The 21,297-nt window shown below is 39.0% G+C and overlaps 1 protein-coding gene across 1 annotated transcript in view; it reads left to right on the forward strand.

Moving 5' to 3' along the window:
- The window catches only part of Tbck (TBC1 domain containing kinase), a 211,079-nt gene that overhangs the window by 161,262 nt on the left and 28,520 nt on the right, over positions 1 to 21,297 (forward strand). Inside the window, exon 24 of the mRNA XM_004663001.3 lies at positions 15,992 to 16,167. Coding sequence (XP_004663058.2) covers positions 15,992 to 16,167 — 176 coding nt within the window. The remainder of the gene's footprint in view (positions 1 to 15,991; positions 16,168 to 21,297) is intronic.

A 21,297-nucleotide genomic window follows, 5' to 3' on the forward strand; every position in this document is an offset into this window, starting at 1 on the left:
GAGAAATCCCCAAACTATTTTCCATTTTGTCTATACTAACTTACATTTCTAATATCCATGTGTAAGATTTCTCCTTTCAGCACAACTGTATTTTCATGTTTTATTTTCTGTCTTTTAATAGCCATTCTAACAGGCGTGCAGTGACCTACCTTATTTGGTGGTGGTGCTGGTGGTGGTGGTAGTGGTTGCTGCTGTTGTTGTTGGTGTTCAGGCCTCACTATGTGACCCATACTGGCTTCAAACACAATCTTTCTACCTTAACTTCTCCAGTGCTGAGATTATAGGCATGTGCCACCATGCCCCACTTTGATTTGGTTTTCCCTGATGATTAGTGAGACTGAACATTGTTTTCATACAATTTCCATGTGTTATATGATATTTCCATCTACTCATTAGCCTATTTTTCAATTAAATTAATCAGTGATAAGGTATTATTTTGCCCTTTTATAGTCTGGATTTTAATGATTTGTCAAATGGCTAGCTTGCAAATATTTTTTCCCATCTTATAGGTTGTCTTCTACTATTTACTTTTTGGTACAGAAGCATCTTCATTTGACATAATCCCATTCCCTATTTTCATAGAGGTTTTGTGTGTGTTTAAGGTCCTGCCTGAAAAATATATATCATTAACCATACCAGTGTGACTAATTTCCTAGTTTCAGAATTTGCACTTAGGTCTTTGACCCATTTTTATTAAGTGGATTTTATGTATATATATTTATTTTGATCAAAATTGATGTTAGGAAGAATTTTTGCTTCTGTTTCTCTTTGTTTTATCATTGTCTGGTTTTGATATCAGGGCAGTACTGGCCCATAAAAGGAATTTGGCAGAGTGCCTTCCATTTCAGTTATTGGGAAAGTTCAAGAAGAACTGAAGTAAGCTCTGTCAATATGTTGTATTACTCAGCAGTATAGCTATTAAGTCCTGGACTTTTTTTTCACGTGGAAGATTTTTTTTCAATTTAATTTTTTTTACAAAGGCTATGTTTGTATATCTGCCTCTTTGTCCCCATTCCATTGAGGGCCCTCCTCAGAGGGATCAGTAGTATTCACTGTGGTGTAACTAAGCCCTTAGTCAGTCTCTGGTGGGGGAGAGGCATATGCCTCAGGATATTCCTACCCATCCTGTGGTTCTGACAATCTTTCTGCCCCCTTTTCCACAGTGATCCCTTTGTTTTGGGCCTGGTAGCAGTCTGATTTTGTGTTGAGTTTTCTATAACATCTGGATTTATGCTTCAATTTATGCAAACTGTTCTACAATGTCTGTTGCAATTTCCCTAGAGCTGTTTATCAGGCTAGTAGTGGGAACAATACTCATGCCACTGCTTCCTCTGCAATTTCTCCTGAGCCCTGGCAAATGTGTTACAAGTGGCATTTCTGGTAGTAGGCAGTGGGCTGTCTTTTCTTGTTATGTTGATGGATTCTAGATCTCCCCAATATTCTCTGATATCTGTAAAATAAAGCTGATTCTCCAACCAAGAGTGAAAACAGCTTTGGTTAAGGAAGATATGCATAGTAATTTGAGACTTTTTGATGTGTATGCCCACTCTTCTTTTTTTGTTGTTTGTTTGTTTTTCTTTTGAGGTATGGTTTTACTCTACCTCAGGCTGACCTGGAATTTACTGTGTAGTCTCAGGCTGGCCTCAAACTCATGGTGATCCTCCTACCTCCACCTCCTAAGTTCTGGGATTAAAGGTGTATGCCACCACACCTGGCTGCCCACTTTTCTTATCCAGAGAGCAATGAGGGCTTCTCTGTGGAGTCTATGAATATTCTGGCCATAGGATTCTGATTTTGTCCCCAGTAACAGATATGAGTTTTCTCCCACTGAGTGGACCTTCTATCCAATCAAAGTGCAATTGGTTGCCTGAAAAGGCTACATACCACTATTGCACAGGTGTGTGCTTTTTGCCCAGCTGAATAATTGCATAGCTTACAGAGTCCCCTGATTATTGATGTTAGTGCTGTTATCCCCCAGCAGCTCTCATAGCACTCTCCAGTGCCATGAGGGCTTGCCAGGAGAAAACTGGCTTCCCTGTCAGTTATGCATGGAAGATTTTTTTCTAACTTTTTATTATAACTCCCATTATTATAGGCAATAATCCATGATAATGCCCTTCCTACCCCCACTTTTCCCTTCACATATCCACCCTCCATCACAACCCCTCCCCCTCTCAATTAGTCTGTCTTTTATTTTGATGCCATCATCTTTTCCTCCTGTAACAAAGGTCTCGTGTAGGTAGTACCAGGCACTGCAAGGTCATGAATATCCGCGTCATTTAGTGTCTAGAAGATTACATTGTAAGCATTCATATCCTTCCTTTGGCTCTTTCATTCTTTCTGCCACCTCTTCCACAATGGAATCTGAGTCTTAGGAGGTGTGATAGAAGTCTCACAGTGCTGAACACTCCTCTCACTTCTCATCACTGTGGTGCCTTTTGAGGCATCCCAGTGGTTACTACCATCTGTAAAGAAAAGCTTCTCTAACCAAAAGTGAAAATAGTATTAATATATGGGCGTGAACATTAAGAAAAGTGTTTACAGGATAGTTTGGTGAGCATAATATATGTATTTAACCAGACAATAGCAGGTGTTAACACTCCTGGGATTCATGGTCTTCCTCGCCATGGGCATTTGACTATGCTTTCAGTACCAGGCATTTATTCCCTCCCGTGGAGTGGGCCTCCAGTCCAATTAGACAGTGGTTGATATCCCCATAACAGACATGCCACTATTGTTCCCTTTGGCTCATTTGGTCTGGCTGGCCAAACTTAAGGCTTGCAGTGTCCACTGTTGTTTATCATCAATGATAACTTCTGTCTCCCATAGGGATGCATGCAGTGTAGCTTTTTCCAGCTTTCCATCAACTGGTCCACAGGGAGGAGGTTTTCACATCAGCTCAAGCTTGATTTCTCAGTGACCTTGCAGCCCAAACAACACATAGAACATTTTTAATGACTACTTTGATATTATTGTTGTTGTGTGCTTAGCTTTTCTATTTCCTTTCAGTTTAATTTTGATATGTAGCATGTGTTTAGGATTTCATCTATTCTCCAGATGCATGCGCCACTTTGTGCACCTGGCTTTATGTGGGTACTGGTGAATCAGACCTGGATCATTAGGCTTTGCAGGCAAGTGTCTTAACTGCTGAGCCATCTCTCCAGCCCATAGCACATAATTTTTTTAAAAAATTTAATTTATTAGTTTTCTTTTCAGCAAATACAGGCAGTTTGGTACCATTGTTTAGGCTCATCTATGATCTACCCCTCCCATTGGACCCTCCTTGTTGATGTAAATGGGTCATGCATTGTGGAGTTAGCCCACAGTTATTGGTATGATAAATGTCTCTGCAAATCATGACCCAACATGTGACTCTGACATTCTTTCCGCCCCCTCTTCTGCAAGATTTCCCTGAGCCATGTTGGGTTCATTTTTGGTCTGCTTCAGTGCTGAGGTGTTGGGGACCTCTGAGGCTCTGGCTCTCTGATTTGGTAGGAGTTGATTTTTCTCTATGTTGTTCTCCTTTACCCTTTGTGCTGGTATCAGGTTCACAGGAAAACATCACCCTTGCTTGTTTCGCCAATTGTCCTTAGTTTCAGTTGGGCCCCTTTTGAGGTATGTTGGGGCAGCTCTCTCCTTAGGATCTGCATGTACCTGAAAAAGAGAAGCAGATTCTCCAATGGAGAGTAACTTAGCACCCGGAAAATTGAGATAACACTTACTTTTTTGATAGAGAGTTTGATAGGTGTAGGCCCTCTTGTACCCCATGATTGATGGCAGCTTGATATTGGAGAGTGGGCTTGTGTTTGGGTATGGTTCTGACTTGTTTCCCAGTTCCAGCTATGGGTCCTACACCACTGAGGGGATCAGTTAGCCAAATCAAGAGCAGTTGGTTCCTCACCATGGCTGTGTGCCACTATTGCACTTGTGTGGGCATCACATCAGGTTATTTGTTGCTAATTACATTAGACAATGAGTTGCTTGGACAGATATTGGTCATTTCCCCCAGTTGCCCATGTAGCACCTTCTGGCACTAGACACGCTGACTGTCTGGAGACTGACTCTCTCCTGGCTTCCAGCCATGCAATTCCATTTTACGCGTCAGCTGTGTATGGAGTCTTCAGCAATAGGGTCTTACCACTGGCCTTTGGTGGGTCATCAATTACTCTGACAGAAGTCTGTCATTGTTTTGGGAAACCTTGTAGGTTTCTCTGATCAAAAGCTCATTGTGGATGGTAGCCCCAAGCTGGAAGTGGGGGTTACAGGTCAGTGCCCACTAATGAATTGAGGAAAAACAAAACTAATATACAACAGTTAGAGAGGAGAGAGATAGAGGGGAGAGGGGGAGAGGAAGGGAGGGAAGATGTAGAAGATTTAGGTTAGTCTTGATCCTACCCTCTCCAGTGTCTTGTGGTTCAGGTGTTTCCTGTAAGGGTCTAGTGAAGGTTCAGCCATTTAGTCTGTCTTTTAGGAAGTAGAATTTTATGTACCATTGCTGTTTGGGTCCAGATTAGTGTTTTCCACCCTTCGATGCCCTCCCCGCCCTCCCATCCATCCTATCGTCTAGTCCATGAGATGCTTGCTGGGTACGTAAGGTATCTTGGGTAGATTCAGGTTAGGTGTTATAGATGAGTGAGACTATGTGTCGATTTTTTTTCTGCCATAGCACATAATTTTAATAGCAGTTTATTGGGATTCTTTGTATTTCTGTGATAAGAATTATAGTATTCCTTTTTCACTTCTGGTTTCATTACACCTTCATTTTTTTTTTTTTTGATTACTCTAGCTAGAGGTTCCTTATCTTTATTTATTATTTCAAAAAATTAAAAAGCACCTCCATCAGTCACTGTGGTGATATATACCTGGCATCCTTGAATATCAGCACTTGTGAGGCAGATACAGGTGATGATGGCAAAATGTGTATTCTGTTGCCCTTAGATGAAAGGTTTGTAAATGTCTATATAATGAGTCAAATCAGATGTTCATTGTTTTTCTCTTTCTTTGTTGATCTGTCTACTAAGAAAAGTTGGATATTGAATTTTCCAAATATTATTTTATTCGTTGCTGTCCCTTTAGAGATAATAATGTTTATATATTTGGGTAATCACACATTGGATGCCTATATACTTGTGTTTGTTGTATTCTCTTGCTGAATTAATCCTTTTACCAATATAAAATGACCTTCATCGTCTCTTTTTTTTTTTTAATTTTTATTAACATTTTCCATGATTATAAAATATATCCCATGGTAATTCCCTCCCTCCCCACCCCCACACTTTCCCGTTTGAAATTCCATTCTCAATCATATTACCTCCCCGTTACAATCATTGTAATTACATGTATACAATATCAACCTATTAAGTATCCTCCTCCCTTCCTTTCTCCACCCTTTATGTCTCCTTTTCAACTTACTGGCCTCTGCTACTAAGTATTTTCATTCTCACACAGAAGCCCAGTCATCTGTAACTAGGATCCCCATATGAGAGAGAACATGTGGCGCTTGGCTTTTTGGGCCTGGGTTACCTGACTTAGTATAATACTTTCCAGGTCCATCCATTTTTCTGCAAATTTCATAACTTCATTTTTCTTTACCGCTGAGTAGAACTCCATTGTATAAATGTACCACATCTTCATTATCCACTCATCTGTTGAGGGACATCTAGGCTGGTTCCATTTCCCAGCTATTATAAATTGAGCAGCAATAAACATGGTTGAGCATGTACTTCTAAGGAAATGAGATGAGTCCTTTGGATATATGCCTAGGAGTGCTATAGCTGGGTCATATGGTAGATCAATCTCTAGCTGCTTTAGGAACCTCCACACTGTTTTCCACAATGGCTGGACCAGATTGCATTCCCACCAGCAGTGCAGAAAGGTTCCTTTTTTTCCACATCCCCGCCAACATTTATGATCATTTGTTTTCATGATGGTGGCCAATCTGACAGGAGTGAGATGGAATCTCAATGTAGTTTTAATCTGCATTTCCCTGATGACTAGTGCCGTAGAACATTTTTTTAGGTGCTTATATGCCATTCGTATTTCTTCTTTTGAGAACTCTCTATTTAGCTCCTTAGCCCATTTTTTGATTGGCTTGTTTGATTCCTTATTGGTTAACTTTTTGAGTTCTTTGTATATCCTAGATATTAATCCTCTATCAGATATATAGCTGGCGAAGATTTTTTCCCATTCTGTAGGTTGCCTCTTTGCTTTTTTCACTGTGTCCTTTGCGGTGCAAAATCTTTGTAATTTCATTAGGTCCCAGTGGTTAATCTGTGGTTTTATTGCCTGAGCAATTGGGGCTGTATTCAGAAAGTCTTTGCCAAGACCAATATGTTGGAGGGTTTCCCCTACTTTTTCCTCTAGCAGTTTCAAAGTTTCCGGTCTGATGTTAAGGTCTTTAATCCATTTGGATTTAATTCTTGTGCATGGCGAGAGAGAAGAATCTATTTTCATCCTTCTGCAGATATTTATCCAGTTTTCAAAACACCATTTGCTGAAGAGGCTGTCTCTTCTCCAATGAGTATTTTTGGCATTTTTATCGAATATCAGGTGGCTATAGCTACTTGGGCTTACATCTGGGTCCTCTATTCTGTTCCACTGATCTACATGTCTGTTTTTGTGCCAGTACCATGCTGTTTTTGTTACTATGGCTCTGTAGTATAGGTTAAAATCAGGTATGGTGATACCACCAGCCTCTTTTTTGTTGCTCAGTATTATTTTAGATATTCGAGGTTTTTTGTGATTCCAAATGAATTTTTGGATTGTTTTTTCTATTTCCATGAAGAAAGCCTTTGGAATTTTGATAGGGATTGCATTAAATGTGTAGATTGCTTTAGGTAAGATTGCCATTTTCACGATATTGATTCTTCCCAGCCAGGAACAAGGGATGTTTCTCCACTTTCTAGTGTCTTCTGCAATTTCTCGCTTGAGTGTTTTAAAGTTCTCATTGTATAGATTCTTTACTTCCTTAGTTAGGTTTATTCCAAGGTATTTTTTTTTTTGATGCAATTGTGAATGGGAGTGATTATCTGATTTCATCCTCTGTGTGTTTGTTGTTAGCATATACGAAGGCTACTGATTTCTGTGTATTTATTTTGTATCCTGATACATTGTTGTAGGTTTTGATCAGCTCTAACAGCTTGCTAGTAGAGTCTTTAGGGTCCTTTATATATAGAATCATGTCATCTGCAAATAATGATAACTTGATTTCTTCCTTTCCAATTTGTATCCCTTTTATGTGTGTCTCTTGCCTTATTGCTATGGCTAAGACTTCCAAAACTATATTAAATAGAAGTGGAGACAGTGGACACCCTTGTCTTGTTCCTGATTTTAGTGGAAAAGCTTCCAGTTTTTCCCCATTTAGTAATATGTTGGCTGTAGGCTTGTCATAAATAGCCTTTATTATATTGAGATATGTTCCTTCTATTCCCAGTCTCTGTAGGACTTTTATCATGAAGGGATGTTGGATTTTGTCAAATGCTTTCTCTGCATCTAATGAGATGATCATGTGATTTTTGTCCTTCAACCCATTTATGTAATGTATTACATTTATAGATTTGCGTATGTTGAACCATCCCTGCATCTCTGGGATAAAGCCTACTTGGTCAGGGTGAATGATCTTTTTGATATACTCTTGTATTCTGTTTGCCAATATTTTGTTGAGAATTTTTGCATCTATGTTCATGAGGGAGATTGGTCTGTAATTTTCTTTTTTTGTTCTATCTTTGCCTGGTTTTGGTATCAGGGTGATGCTGGCCTCATAGAAGGAGTTTGGTAGGATTCCTTCTTTTTCTATTTCCTGGAAAAGCTTAAGAAGCAATGGTGTTAGCTCTTCCTTAAAAGTCTGGTAAAATTCAGCAGTGAATCCATCCGGGCCTGGGCTTTTTTTAGTTGGGAGATTATTGATAACTGCTCGGATCTCCATGTTTGTTATAGGTCTATTTAAGTGATTAATCTCATTTTGATTTAATTTAGGTAGGTCATATAGATCAAGGAAATCATCCATTTCTTTCAGATTTTCATACTTTGTGGAGTATATGCTTTTATAGTATGTCCCTATAATTTTTTGAATTTCTCTGGAATCTGTTGTGATGTTACCTTGTTCATCTCTGATTTTATTAATTTGTGTCTCTTCTCTCTTTCTTTTGGTCAGATTTGCTAAGGGTTTATCAATCTTGTTTATCCTTTCAAAGAACCAACTCTTTGTTTCATTACGTCTTTGGATTGTTCTTTTTGTTTCTATTTCATTAATTTCTGCCCTAATCTTTATTATTTCTTCCCGTCTACTACTTTTTGGTTTGCCTTGTTCTTCTTTTTCCAAGGCTTTAAGGCGAAGCATTAGGTCGTTTACTTGCGACCTTTCTAATTTCTTAATATAGGCACTTAAGGCGATAAATTTACCTCTTAGAACTGCCTTCATTGTGTCCCAGAGATTTTGGTATGTTGTGTTCTCATTATCATTTGACTCTATAAATTTTTTGATTTCCTTTTTGATTTCTTCATTGACCCACTCATCATTTAGTAGTGTATTGTTTAGTTTCCATGATTTTGTGTATGCTCTATAGCCTTTCTTGCTACTGATTTGTAGTTTAATTCCATTGTGGTCAGATAGAATGCAAGGAATTATTTCAATTTTCCTGAATTTGTTAAGATTTGCTTTGTGTCCTAATATATGGTCTATTTTAGAGAATGTTCCATGTGCTGCTGAAAAGAATGTATATTCTGCAGCCTTTGGGTGAAATGTCCTGTACATATCTGTTAGGTCCATTCCTTCTATGACCTCATTTAGTCCAGATGCCTCTCTGTTTATTCTTTCCCTGGATGACCTGTCAATTGATGAGAGTGGGGTGTTAAAGTCACCCACCACCACTGTGTTTGGTGTTATCTGTGACCTTAGTTCTAATAGTGTTTGTTTGACGAATTTGGGAGCCCCCATGTTAGGTGCATATATGTTTAGGATTGTAATGTCCTCCTGTTGGAGTGTGCCCTTAATCAATATAAAGTGACCTTCCTTATCTTTTTTGACTAACGTCGGACTAAAGTCTACCCTGTCTGATATTAGGATAGCAACCCCTGCTTGTTTTCTAGGCCCATTTGCTTGAAACACCGTCTTCCAACCTTTCACCCTAAGATAATGTCTATCCTTTGTAGAAAGGTGAGTTTCTTGGAGACAACAAATTGTAGGATCCTGCTTTTTAACCCAGTCTGCAAATCTATGTCTTTTCATTGGGGCATTGAGACCATTGATATTAAGAGATATTATTGAAAGGTGTGTATTTATGTTTGCCATTTGTGTGTGTGTGTGTGTGTGTGTGTTACTTGTTCTACCTGTGCTCTCTTCTGTTAACTGGTATTTGAGTATAGCTGGTTTTTTCTAGGTTCCTTATATGTGTGCTTTTCCTTTTGTTCAGCATGGAGGATTCTATCAAGTATTTTCTGTAGAGCTGGTTTTGTCTTCAGATACTCCTTTAACCTGCTTTTGTCATGGAATGTCTTTATTTCTCCATCTATTTGGATGGATAACTTTGCAGGATAAAGTAACCTTGGTTGACAGTTGTTATCTTTCAGAACTTGGAATATATCACTCCAAGCCCTTCTGGCTTTAAAAGTTTGTGTTGAATAATCTGCTGTAATCCTGATGGGCTTGCTTTCGTAGGTAACTTGATTTTTCTCTCTAACTGCTTTCAATATTTTTTCTTTGGTTTGTGTGTTTGGAAGTTTGAGTATAATGTGGCGAGGAGAGTTTCTTTCTGGGTTTTGTCTGGCTGGGGTTCTAAAGGCTTCCTGTATCTGTATTGGCACCTCTTTCCCAATTTGGGGGAAATTTTCCTCTATGATTTTGTTGAAGATGCCTACTATGCCTCTGGAGTGGAGTTCTTCTCCTTCTACTATGCCCTGAATTCTTATATTGGATCTTTTCATAGTGTCCCGAATATCTTGAAATTCCCACTCATACTTTTCTATAAGTTTGTCTTTCTCTTTGTTGGACTGCATTAGGTCTGCCACCTGGTCTTCTAGCTTAGATATTCTGTCCTCTCCCTCATCCATCCTACTGGTGAGATTTTCTACAGAGTTTTTTATTTCATTAACTGTGTTCTTCATTGCTAGTAATTCTTACTGGTTTTTCTTTATTATTTCTATTTCCCTATTTATGTCTTGTATTGCCTTCTTTATTTCATTAAATTGGTGTCCTGCCTCTTCTTTGATTCCTTTGATTTCCTCTTTGATTTCCTCTTTGATTTCTTCTTTGATTGTTTTCATGTGTTCTTTGACCTCTTTGAACATATTTATAATTATTCTTTTGAACTCTATCTCAGGCATTTCCTCTAACTCTTTCTCACTGAAGGACATTTCTGATGCATTAATACTTTTAGGTGGATTTATATCGTCTTGCTTTTTAGTGTTTCTTGTGTTATAATGTATATATTTTTGCATCTTGGATTAAGTTAATGCTTGGATTTTCTAGCTAGCTGTGTATTCTTAGCTGTATCAATTGATTTGATGTAATATATTTTCAGGGTAGGACCTTAAGGTATTAGGTGTGGCTCTTAAGACTCTCAGAGTATCTACAAAGATGTTCTTAGGGGTTGAGTTTCCCTGCTATAGGAGTATTCAAGCAGGCTGAGTGGAATAAAATACTGGTAGATTCTAAAATTTAACTAAACACTGTACACCTTCAATCAAAAACAGCCCCGAGTATGTATGCAAGAGTAGTTATTATAATGACCAGATCCTCTATCAACAAAGAGGTTTAGATTTCTGGTCTGTTGAGGTATCCAAGTCAGCTTGTGACCAAGTGAGTCCCTTCCCTGGTGCAATCCCTGTTACCTTGGGTGATTGTGGTCTCAGTCAAGTTGCTGCCTGGGTCGTCGGGCTGCTGTTCTGATTTCTGGAGCTGGGCACTTGCTTTTCCTACGGGGCAAACTGAGCCGCTGCTGCTGCCTCTGCTGCTGTTGTAGCTGCCACCCCCGGAGCCACCACCGCTGCTGAAGCTGCCGCTGCCGTGACCACCGCCACTGCTCCCCCCGAAGCCGCTGCTGCGGGATCTGCCGCCGCTGCCGCTCCTGGGTCCGCTGCTGCTGGGGCCACTGGTACCGGTGCTGGAGCCGTTGAAGTTGCTGCCGAACTCTGCTCCTGCTTGGGTCCTGCTGTCAGCCCAAGTTGGCGTGGCCGGGTCCCGGGCCGTTGCTGTGTTCGCTGGAGCTGGGTTCAGGTGGTGGCGAAGGGGAGGGAGCCGCGGCTGCTCTGGTTGTATCGGTGTTCCACGTGTGCTTCTACCTCGTGGTCTGCTCTTCCCTCCGTTGCTCGCTGCCACTCTCCCCTCACGTTTCCCAAATTGCAGAGAGCGCGGTGTGAGGGGAAAATCCCGCACCTGGCTTGTCCTGCGGCTCGAGCCGAGAGTCCGGCGGCTTTCTGCCGCTCCGCGGCTGCGGCGGGTGGCCGAGCCGCCCCGGAGCCTCTGTTCCCGCCTGTGGAGGCTCTGGATGCTCTGGAACTCTTCTACTTCTCCGCTGCCGCCTCAATTTCCTATACACCTCACTTTTTAGTAAAAGTGTGTATTTTGCTGAGGTTTTTTGGTCTTTTTCCCCCCTTGGCTGCTTTGGCGTGGTACCTACGCCGCCATCTTAACCGGAAGTCAATATCCATCGTCTCTTTGTACAATGTTTTATTTTAAAGTCTCCTTTGTCATTAAGTGTCAAGAGAAAGTTTTTCATTTTTGTCCCAGGAAGAATGTAAATATGGAGTTTTGTTGCTGGTTATCAAAATGAAGTCACGGAAGTCTGGAGTTAAAATAAATACAAGTATTATCAATTTCTGTTCCTTCAATTATACATGGTAAAACTGAGGCCCAGAGGATGAAATATCTCCACCTGGTACAATATGTCAAAGGGAAAATTACTCACTTCGCAGAAATTTAGCCTACTTGAAATTTTTGTGAAGAACATCTGTGAAAATTTTAGCATAAAATCTCTAATCACTGAAAAAATATACATAAATACACTCTACTTGTATTTCATAATTATATACACTATCTCTTCTGTTTAAGGGAACAAAATATCTCCAGTGTGAAAACAAAATTATGCAGCTTCTAAGCATGACAGTTATTTCAAAATTCATTCCAGATGCTGCATTTCCAAGTTTTAGAAATACTCCTCTTCCTATAAAAGTATAAAAGACAAATTTAAAACAAGCTACTTAAATATATTGTTTCAAATATGTGGGTAAAGACCTGGAGAGATGGCTCGGTGGTTAAAGGTGCTTGTTTGCAAAGTCTGATGGCCTATGTTCAAGTCCTCAGTACCGACATAAAACCAGATGCACAAAGTGGCACATACATCTGGAGTTTGTTTGCAGTGGCAAGAATCCCTGGCATGGTAAACCCATATTCTTATTCTCTCTCACTCTTTCTCTCTCCCTCAAAATTAAACATGTTCAAAATAAATATGTGGATAAAACATCCTTACAGATTTATATTTTTAAAGGGAGCTCTTCTTTCTTAGAGGTTTTGGGGAATAGTAGTTAATAGTGTGTCCATGCCAAATGCAAAAGGTTGTTCTTCATGTTTGATCTTGAAATAAATTCCTAGCACTTAGAAAGTAGAGTCTATTTAGTGATGCATGGAGAAGAATAAAAATCAATGGATACTAGCCTAAAAACACCTCAACTCCAAATTCACCTGAGCCCTATTAACATTTTACATAATTTAAGATTGTCTCAGCTGGGTATGGGTCTGCCAAAATCAATAGTTTTGACAACTTTTATTTTTTAATTAGTTTATCTATTGAGTCTAATTATGTTTCTAATTGATTCCTAAAATATGGTCCTCCAGCTCTGACTTTTCCACGTACCATTTTCTGTCTTTAGCTGCATCCTTGATTTTCCAGTTTGGCCCTTGTCAGTTGGATAATCAGCAAATATTTTCTCCTATTCTGTGGGTAATCTATTGGCTTTGCTTATTGTATGCTCATCTGTGAAGAAACTGTTCAGCTTCATAAGATCCCATTGTTTGATTGTTTAAGATCTTGTGCTACTGGGGTTTTGTTCAGGAAGCCTTTTCCCATTCCCATTTCATGGAAAGTTCCTGCTATATTTTCTTCCAGTAGTAGACGAGTTTTTGGTCTTATATTGAGGTTTTTGATCCATTTGGACTTGAGTGTTGTGCATGGCGAGATGTGTGGATCAAGTTTCAATTTCCTGCATATGGTTATCCAGTTTGTCCAGCACCATTTGTTGAAGATGCTGTCTTTTTCCAGACTATATTGTTAGGGCCTTCATCAAATATCAAGTAGCTGTAATTGCTTGACCCAAAGTCCAGGTCTTCAACTCTATTCCATTGGTCTATATTCCTGTTTTTATGCTAGTACCATGCTGTTTTTATTACTATGGCTTTGTAATATAGCTTTAGATCAGGTATGGTGATGTATTCTCATCTCTCGAGTTTCTCTGTTCTCTAAAAGAAGTATTTCTTTTGCTGAGGATATGCTTGTATATCCGAGGCTTTCTGCCTTTCCATATGAAATTTGAGATCATTTTTTCTTTCTCTGTGAAGAACAATGTTGAGATTTTAATTGGAATTGCATTAAATCTGTAAATTCTTTTGGTAGAATTGTCATTTTCAGAATGTTAATTCTGCCTATCCAGGAGCATGGTAGGTCTTTCCATTTTCTCAAGTCCTCCTCAATTTCTTTTTTGGGTGTTTTTATGTTTTCATTGTATAGATCTTTCACTTCCTTGATGAACGTTACTCCAAGGTGTCTTATGTTGCTGCTGCTGCTGCTGCTGCTGTTGTTGTTGTTGTTGTTCTTGAAAATGGGACCATGTCCCTTATTTCTTTTTCTGTATTTTTGTCATTTGCATATAGAAAGACTACTGATTTTTGTGCATTGAGTTTGTGTCCTGCTACTTTGCTAAAGGAGTTAATCACCTTCAATAGAGTTTTGGGATGCAGTCTCTTGGGTCTCTTACATATACAATCATGTCATCTGTGAATAAAGCTAACTTAACTTCTTTCTTTCCAAATTGGATTGCTTTTATTTCTTTCTCCTGTCTTACTGCCTGATCTAGGACTTCCATTACTATATTGAAGAGCAGAGTTAAGAGTGGACATGCCTGTCTTGTTCCTGATCTCAGTGGGAATTCCTCCAGTCTCTCTCCATTAAGTATTATTTGGGCTTTAGGAGCTTTGTATATAGCCCTTATTATGGTAATATATGAACTGGCCATGCCAATTCTCTCCAGTGTTTTGATCATGAAGTCATGTTATATTTTGTCAAAGGCCTATTTTTTATTAAACACCATAAACCTATAAAGCTTAGCAATTTCCATTTCTATCTTAAAGTTAATGAAGTGATTGAACAGGTGTTTCAGCATTAAAGAATTTAGAGAACAGTCAGAGAAACTCGAGAGATGGAAGCTGACATCAAACTCCAGTTGAAAATAAGTTTGTCCAATGAATTATTTATGTAGCTTATTTTCTCCTTCCTAATAAATGCTACATTGCAAAATCTATTTAGAATCTCAGAATGGATTTAGGAAAATTAAGTAAGTAAATAAAGTAATAATTGGGCTCAATTTTGATTGCAAATTAAGTAGATAAATAAAAATTTTCTCTTTTGTGCTGGAGAGATGGTTCAATAGTTAAGAGTGAATGTCTTGGGCTGGAAAAATGGCTTAGTGATTAAGGCATTTGCCTCCAAAGCCTAAGGACCCAGTTTCAAGTCCCCAGGACCCATGTAAATGTACAAAGTAGAACATGCATCTGGAGTTTGTTAGCAGTGGCTAGAGGCCTGGCATGCCCATTCTCCCATTCTCTCTCTGTGTCACTCTTTCTCTGTCTGTCTTTCTGTCTCTCAAATAAATAAAAATAAAAATTCTTAAGTAAATAAATAACTAAATAGTGAACTGAATATCTTTAATCACAGTCCTGTGGGAAGCTGAGACCTGAGAATCTCTGGGACTTATAAAATGGCCAATGTACAGATCAAGGATATAAGCAGATGAACAATGGAGAGTGATATCCTATGTTCTCTGTCCTCCACACAGCACACCACATCTGTGTGTATGCTTGCACACATGTGTGCGCGCGTACACACGCACACACACACACACACACCCCAAAGGTCTCCTTTGAATATCCATATTATCAATAAGCCCATTTTGAATTCTCAACCTATATCACCTTAGTCTTCAAGTGCTCAATAAGTTTATGTTGAGTTGAGAATTTATTGTATTTCTTATTCTATGGGTAGAAATTTTCCCTCTACTGGGCAATGTAGAAAGTAGTGGTTAATATCCCTTAGTCTGAGTCAGCCATGTGCCATATGACAAATGCAACATACAGCATACTAGTTTGATATTTGGAGGGAGGACTGATTTTAATTCCTTCAATAAGACACATTCTCAAATTAACTTCCTAGGAAAATTTAAGTTACTTTCTATTTGTCTCTAAAAATGTAATTTCTATTCAACCTAAGTCTAAAACATGTATTAGATGAGTTTCTTCAATTAGTTTGTCTACTGAGTTATAATGTCATTTCTCATAATACCATGTTGTAATTAATGGGATTCACAAGAACAGTAATTATACTCAAAGAAAAGTGAAATGTACTTAAGGGAACTATTCTTAAGATATACAGTACTTTCATATGAAAAATATCATTCATCACTTCCTATACATTAGTTCCAGAAGCCATCAGTAAAAGCAAGATGGGGGAAGAAAGGGAAGAGGAGGAGGAGAGGAGAGAGAGCACAGGGAAGAGCGGGGGAGGAAGAGAGAGTGAGAGAGAGAGATAAAGAGTGAGAGTAAGAACCTTCCTATGGGTATAATACAGAAGTAAACCTCAATAGCATTGCCCACAGTTTCACTGTAGACTGATAGAATGAGACATTCTGCTTCCATGTGCTATGCTGAAGGTATGTAGTACCTAGAATTTATCAGTATAATATTCTAAATGTTCTGTCATATTTTGTTCCTTGTACATTTTCTTTTCAGTCAAGAGAATCTATCCCGTTAAATGATCTAAAATCAGAAGTATCACCCCGAATTTCAGCAGAGGATCTAATTGACTTGTGTGAGCTGACAGTGACCGGCCACTTCAAAACACCCACCAAGAAAACAAAATCCAGTAAACCAAAGCTCCTGGTGGTTGACATCCGAAATGGTGAAGAGTATCCTTTCCTTATATAGTTCTCAAGGGTAGTAATGTCTTATCCCTGTTTCTTCCTTTCTTCATTTCTGGTATGCCTCTAAACTCAAATAGCTAAGTGGCTGTGCAACTGGATGCTAAAATAACACTGATTACTAGGGACCTAAAATGTTTTCCAGACACACTACTGGAGTGTGTGTGTGTGTATGTGTGTGTATTTAACATCATCTAAATAATTCATCCTAGAGCTGGGCATGGTGGCACATGCCTTTAATCCCAGCCCTTGGGAGACAGAAGTAGGAGGATTGCTATGAGTTCAAGGCCACCCTGAGACTATATAGCGCATTCCAGATCATTGTGAGCTAGAGCTAACCCTAACCCTTACCCTACCTCAATAAACCAAACAAAAAAAAAAGGTAATAAATATTTCATCTTACAAGATAGGAATTTGTGAAAAGATAAAGTATATACTTGGGCTCTCGGAATCTACAAAATAAAGGTGCTGCATCTCAACATTATTACTATAACTGTAAAAAACTAAAATTGTGACTGTAAATAGATAGGCTTATAGAGAACATATACTTTCATTGTAAAGTATTTTTTAGAAATTTTACTACTGAGCATACCCTCTGTAATTTTATTTACCATTGTAATTTCACCAGATAAGAAATAGTAACAGTTTGCCTCTTTTCCTTATGTTATTTTTTTGTCAGATTCCAATGAATCATGCCTTGGTTATTCTATAATAAATATGTAAATGATATTTAATAGCTTTTTTAAAAAATAGTGTTGGGATCAAATCTAAAGCCTTGAACGTCCTAAGTAAACGTTCTACCACTGTCTTCATACCTTTTTAGCATACTGCATATTCGTCATATTCCATTGGGTTATACTCTTATGTTCCCTCTCCTATGCCTCCATTTCACTGAGGGCCCTACTTAGTTATCGGTATTCACTTGGTGGGGGTTGGGTGTCATGAATGCGCCACTCATTCTCTGTAGTGGGGACAGTATTTTGGGATACTTACTCCTCTCCTGTGGCTCTTACAACCTTCCCATTCCCTCTTCCACAATGTTCCCTGAACCTTGGGGAATATTTTTTAAGACTCCTTTAGTGTTGCGCTCTCAGCATCTTCTGACTTTTTGTGTTGATGACTTTTGAGTCTCTTCAGTATGTACTGCCATCTCACTGGAGGAGGTTCTCAGGCTAGCAGTGTCAGCAGAACTCAGGTTTAATCTGCCACTTCCTTTGCAGTGTTTCCTGACTGGCACATGTGATAGAGGTGACTTGTCGCATGCGAAGCAGTCAGCTATCTTGTCATATTGATGGGTCTTGTATCTCCATGGTACTTACTACTATCTGTAAAGGTTATTCTCCAGCCAACAGTGAGATCAGTGTGGATCAAAGGGAATAAACGTAGACATTTAGAAGATTTTTGATGCACATAACTTTGTTTAGCCAAAGAACAATGAAAGCTTTCCTCTAGGGTCTATGACCTTTCAAGCCACAGACTTCTGACATGGTTCTCAGTACAAGATATGAATTCTGTCTCACTGAGTGGACCTCATATACAATCAAGAGAGCAGTTGATTTTCCCCATAGCCTGTGTGCTACTATTGCACTAGCACTCATGATTTATAGTTTACAGGATCCACTGTTTATTCACTCTCTTAGTGGCCTTTATCCCCCAGCAGTTTGAATAATGTTTTCAGCACAATGAGAACTAGCCGGCAGGGAGCTGGCTTCCATCTCAGTTCCAGTATGATCTCTCATTGTCCTGTAATTACAACCTAGTGTGTCTTCAGATATTTTTACCATTTAGATCTGATGGGTAACCAAGTGTTTTGGCAATGCCCTACATGGTTTTGGGAGTTTCATAGATCTCCCTGACCAAAAGTTTGCAGTGGGGGGAGGGGGCAGGGGTAAACCAATTTTGGCAGTGGGATTTACCAGCAACAGCCTAGGTAGCTGTCTCTATCTCTGCAGACTGCTTCTGGTCTGTGTCTGTCTGTCTGCCCCTCCCTCCCTCCCTCCCTCCCTCCCTCCCCCCCCCATCTCTCTCTCTCCCTTCTCTCTCTCTGAGTTATATCTTTCAATTATCTAACCTAGAGGAAGGCTTCTATGGTAGTGATTGATGCCATCATTATTAGTTTTATGTATCTTCCCTTCCCATACTTCCTTTATTCCAGTCCACCCCCTCCCCGACCTTTCTACTCCCTATATTCTGTCCCTCTGCTTGCCTGTCAGAAATATCCTCCTTTTATCCCTCCCTGTTTCTCCTATCTCCAATTCTCAATCCAATTATCCTACAAAAAAAAAAAAGGAAAATTGTGGTTTTTATCTTTTAGAGAAAGTGAGAGAGAGAACTGGTGCACCAGGACCTCAGCCACTAAAATCAAACTCCAGATGTTTTTGCCACCTAGTGGGCATGTGCAACCTTTCACTTGCCTCACCTTTGTGCATCTGGATGACATGGGATCTGGAGAGCGATCAAACATGGATCCTTAGACTTCACAGGCAATGGCCTTAACTGCTAAGCCATTCCTCCAGCCCTGCATAGTTTTTTTGATAATCAATGAGATTATCAAATATTATCAATAACATACAATTCTTATTTTCTTAGTATGAAGAATATTTTTTTCAAAAAATCACAGTACTTCATACTAAAAATGAATGGTAAAGACACATGCTATAAGCCATTATGAAACAAGCATTAAAAGCTACAACAAGAACTCAGGCAGAGACTTGTATCCATCTGTGAAGGCGCTGCACCATGTGTAGCACTGAGAATAGCACCCAGAGAATACCTATAGAAGGTGAAGGGTGCCCTGGAAGATTGCAGAACCCCAGAGGTTCTCCCATAGCTTCAGAGTTAGACGGTCAAGAAACAATTATCAATGCATTATATTACTGATTTCACTCTGGTCGGAGACCCTTCTCCAAGTAAGCCTTGGTGCAAAACAGTACTTGCTACAATGCAGCAGAATCAGAAATTAGAGCTAGAAACACTTATGCTATCAAATATCCATTCATTCAGAAAATATTGACTGATTGTCTGTCTGCCAGTCACCCAAATTTAAGAGAACACTTAGTGAACAAAAGGGCAGATTTCTGAAACTCATAACAGTGGTATTTTAATTGGAGAGATAAACATTCATAAAATGATCTTGTGATATTATGCAGCAATAAATGGTATAAGTAAAAATAAGGAAGGTAAAAGACAGGGACTGTTATAGTAGATGAGAAATCTACAAAGCCAATGAAGTTAAGAGACAGGCTATAATGCAGAGAGACATTCTGAGCAGAACAAAGAGTAAGGTCAAAGACCTTGCTGTATAAACATGCTTGGTATTTTAGATCAGCAAGGAAGCCAACTAAATAAAAGATACAGTCAGAAAATAAAGTTACTGAAGCTGATAGTGTTTATGGGATACTCAGAAATCTATGTTATATGATGCTGGAATTAATAGAATACCCATACTTTCCCTAGTACCAATACTAATTTCTGAAAATTCACAATTAGAAATTTGCCCTGTTGGCTTAAGATATCTTAGGGAAGCTGCAAATGTTTATGGCAGTCATAATGTATCTTGTACTTATTTTGGAACAAGTGAAACTTCAAATGAGTAACTGAAATAAGTTAATTTCTAATGAAGCTGCCTTTAAAATCTTTCACCAGTCTGCATAGTACAGGCCCTGTGATATATGTCTGTTAATATTACTTTGACTAAGACTTCAAGATGTTCAGTAACTTGCCCAAGGCCAAATTAGTGGCAACTGGTATAGTCAATCTCATGCTTCTGAACTTTTTGCTATTTTGGGCACCTATTCAGTCTCTACATTGGCAGGCATAAACAGACTGAGAAGAGTGATTTAACCCAGATTAATGAGTAAATAAGAAAAACATAGATGCCCCAAACTATGTATTCATTCAGAGCTATGCACGTCCTTCAAATCCTAGCTATTAAAGCCTCATCCCAGCAGCAGAACAAATCCAGCTATAAAAATCAAGGGAAACTCATCTATTTTAAATGTTGAAACACAGTATTATACTTGGAAGAAGGAAGTGTGAAAGAATATTTTCCTTCTATAATGACTTATTTTATAAGCTTTCATCCATTCAGATTTGTTTGTTAAATTTGCCTTAAAGCTAACATGATGGTGTTTTTAAAGTAACTAAAGGAAAAAAAGTAACTAAATATAACCAAGTAAAACCTGCATAATCCTTTTTCTTATTAAGTAGAAACTGTTGCAGTCAGGTTCACATTGCTGGTAGAAATCACCCAACCAAGAGCAGCTTGTGGGGAAAAAAAGGGGGGGCTTATTTTGGCTTACAGACTCAAGAGGAAACTCCATAATGGCAGGGGAAAACGATGGCATGAGCAGAGGGTGGACATCATCCCCTGGCCAACATAAGGTGGACAATAGTAACAGGAGAGTGTGCCAAGCACTAGCATGGGGAAACTGGCTATAACACCCATAAGCCCACCCCCAACAATACACTGCTTCCAGGAGGCGTTAATTCCCAAGTCTCCATCAGCTGGAAACCTAGCTTTCAGAACAGCTAAGTTTATGGGGGACACCTGAATCAAACCACCATAGAAAATTTGTATAGATACATCATATGTTGGTACCATCATTTACCTCCTCTCTGTTCCCATTTCACTGCATGTCTTCTTCAGTAGGATTGCTGCAATTCACTATGGAGTTGTGAGTTATGAGTTGTGAGAGCAACAGTCAGTCATTGTGGGAGGGGGGTCCAAGAAAACCTGTATAATACTTTAATTTTTGCAGAGTAACTCAATTCTTATCAAGGTAAAACTTGCAAGACTTATGACTTTACCAGTGTGAATAACAATGACTGAATAATTAATATATTTTTAATAATTGCATTTTCCCCTTGCACAGAATACAGTTCTATATAGAACAAGAAAATTCTGAAATACTTTTCTTTTTCCAGTTATTTTGGAAATAACATTTATGTTTCCCTATACCATGTTTTATTCTGTGTGTCTGTTTCATTGTGGTTAAGGTCTTTTGTCCCCTAAGCTAGCCTCAGACCTGCTTGTGTCATGCCAGGCTCACTTCCAGCTGGCAGCATAACCTAGGCTGGCCTGGAACTCAAGATTCTACTGCCTCCATCTTCCCAGTG

This window comes from Jaculus jaculus, chromosome 2, assembly GCF_020740685.1.
Source record: "Jaculus jaculus isolate mJacJac1 chromosome 2, mJacJac1.mat.Y.cur, whole genome shotgun sequence".
Lineage (NCBI taxonomy): Eukaryota > Metazoa > Chordata > Mammalia > Rodentia > Dipodidae > Jaculus > Jaculus jaculus.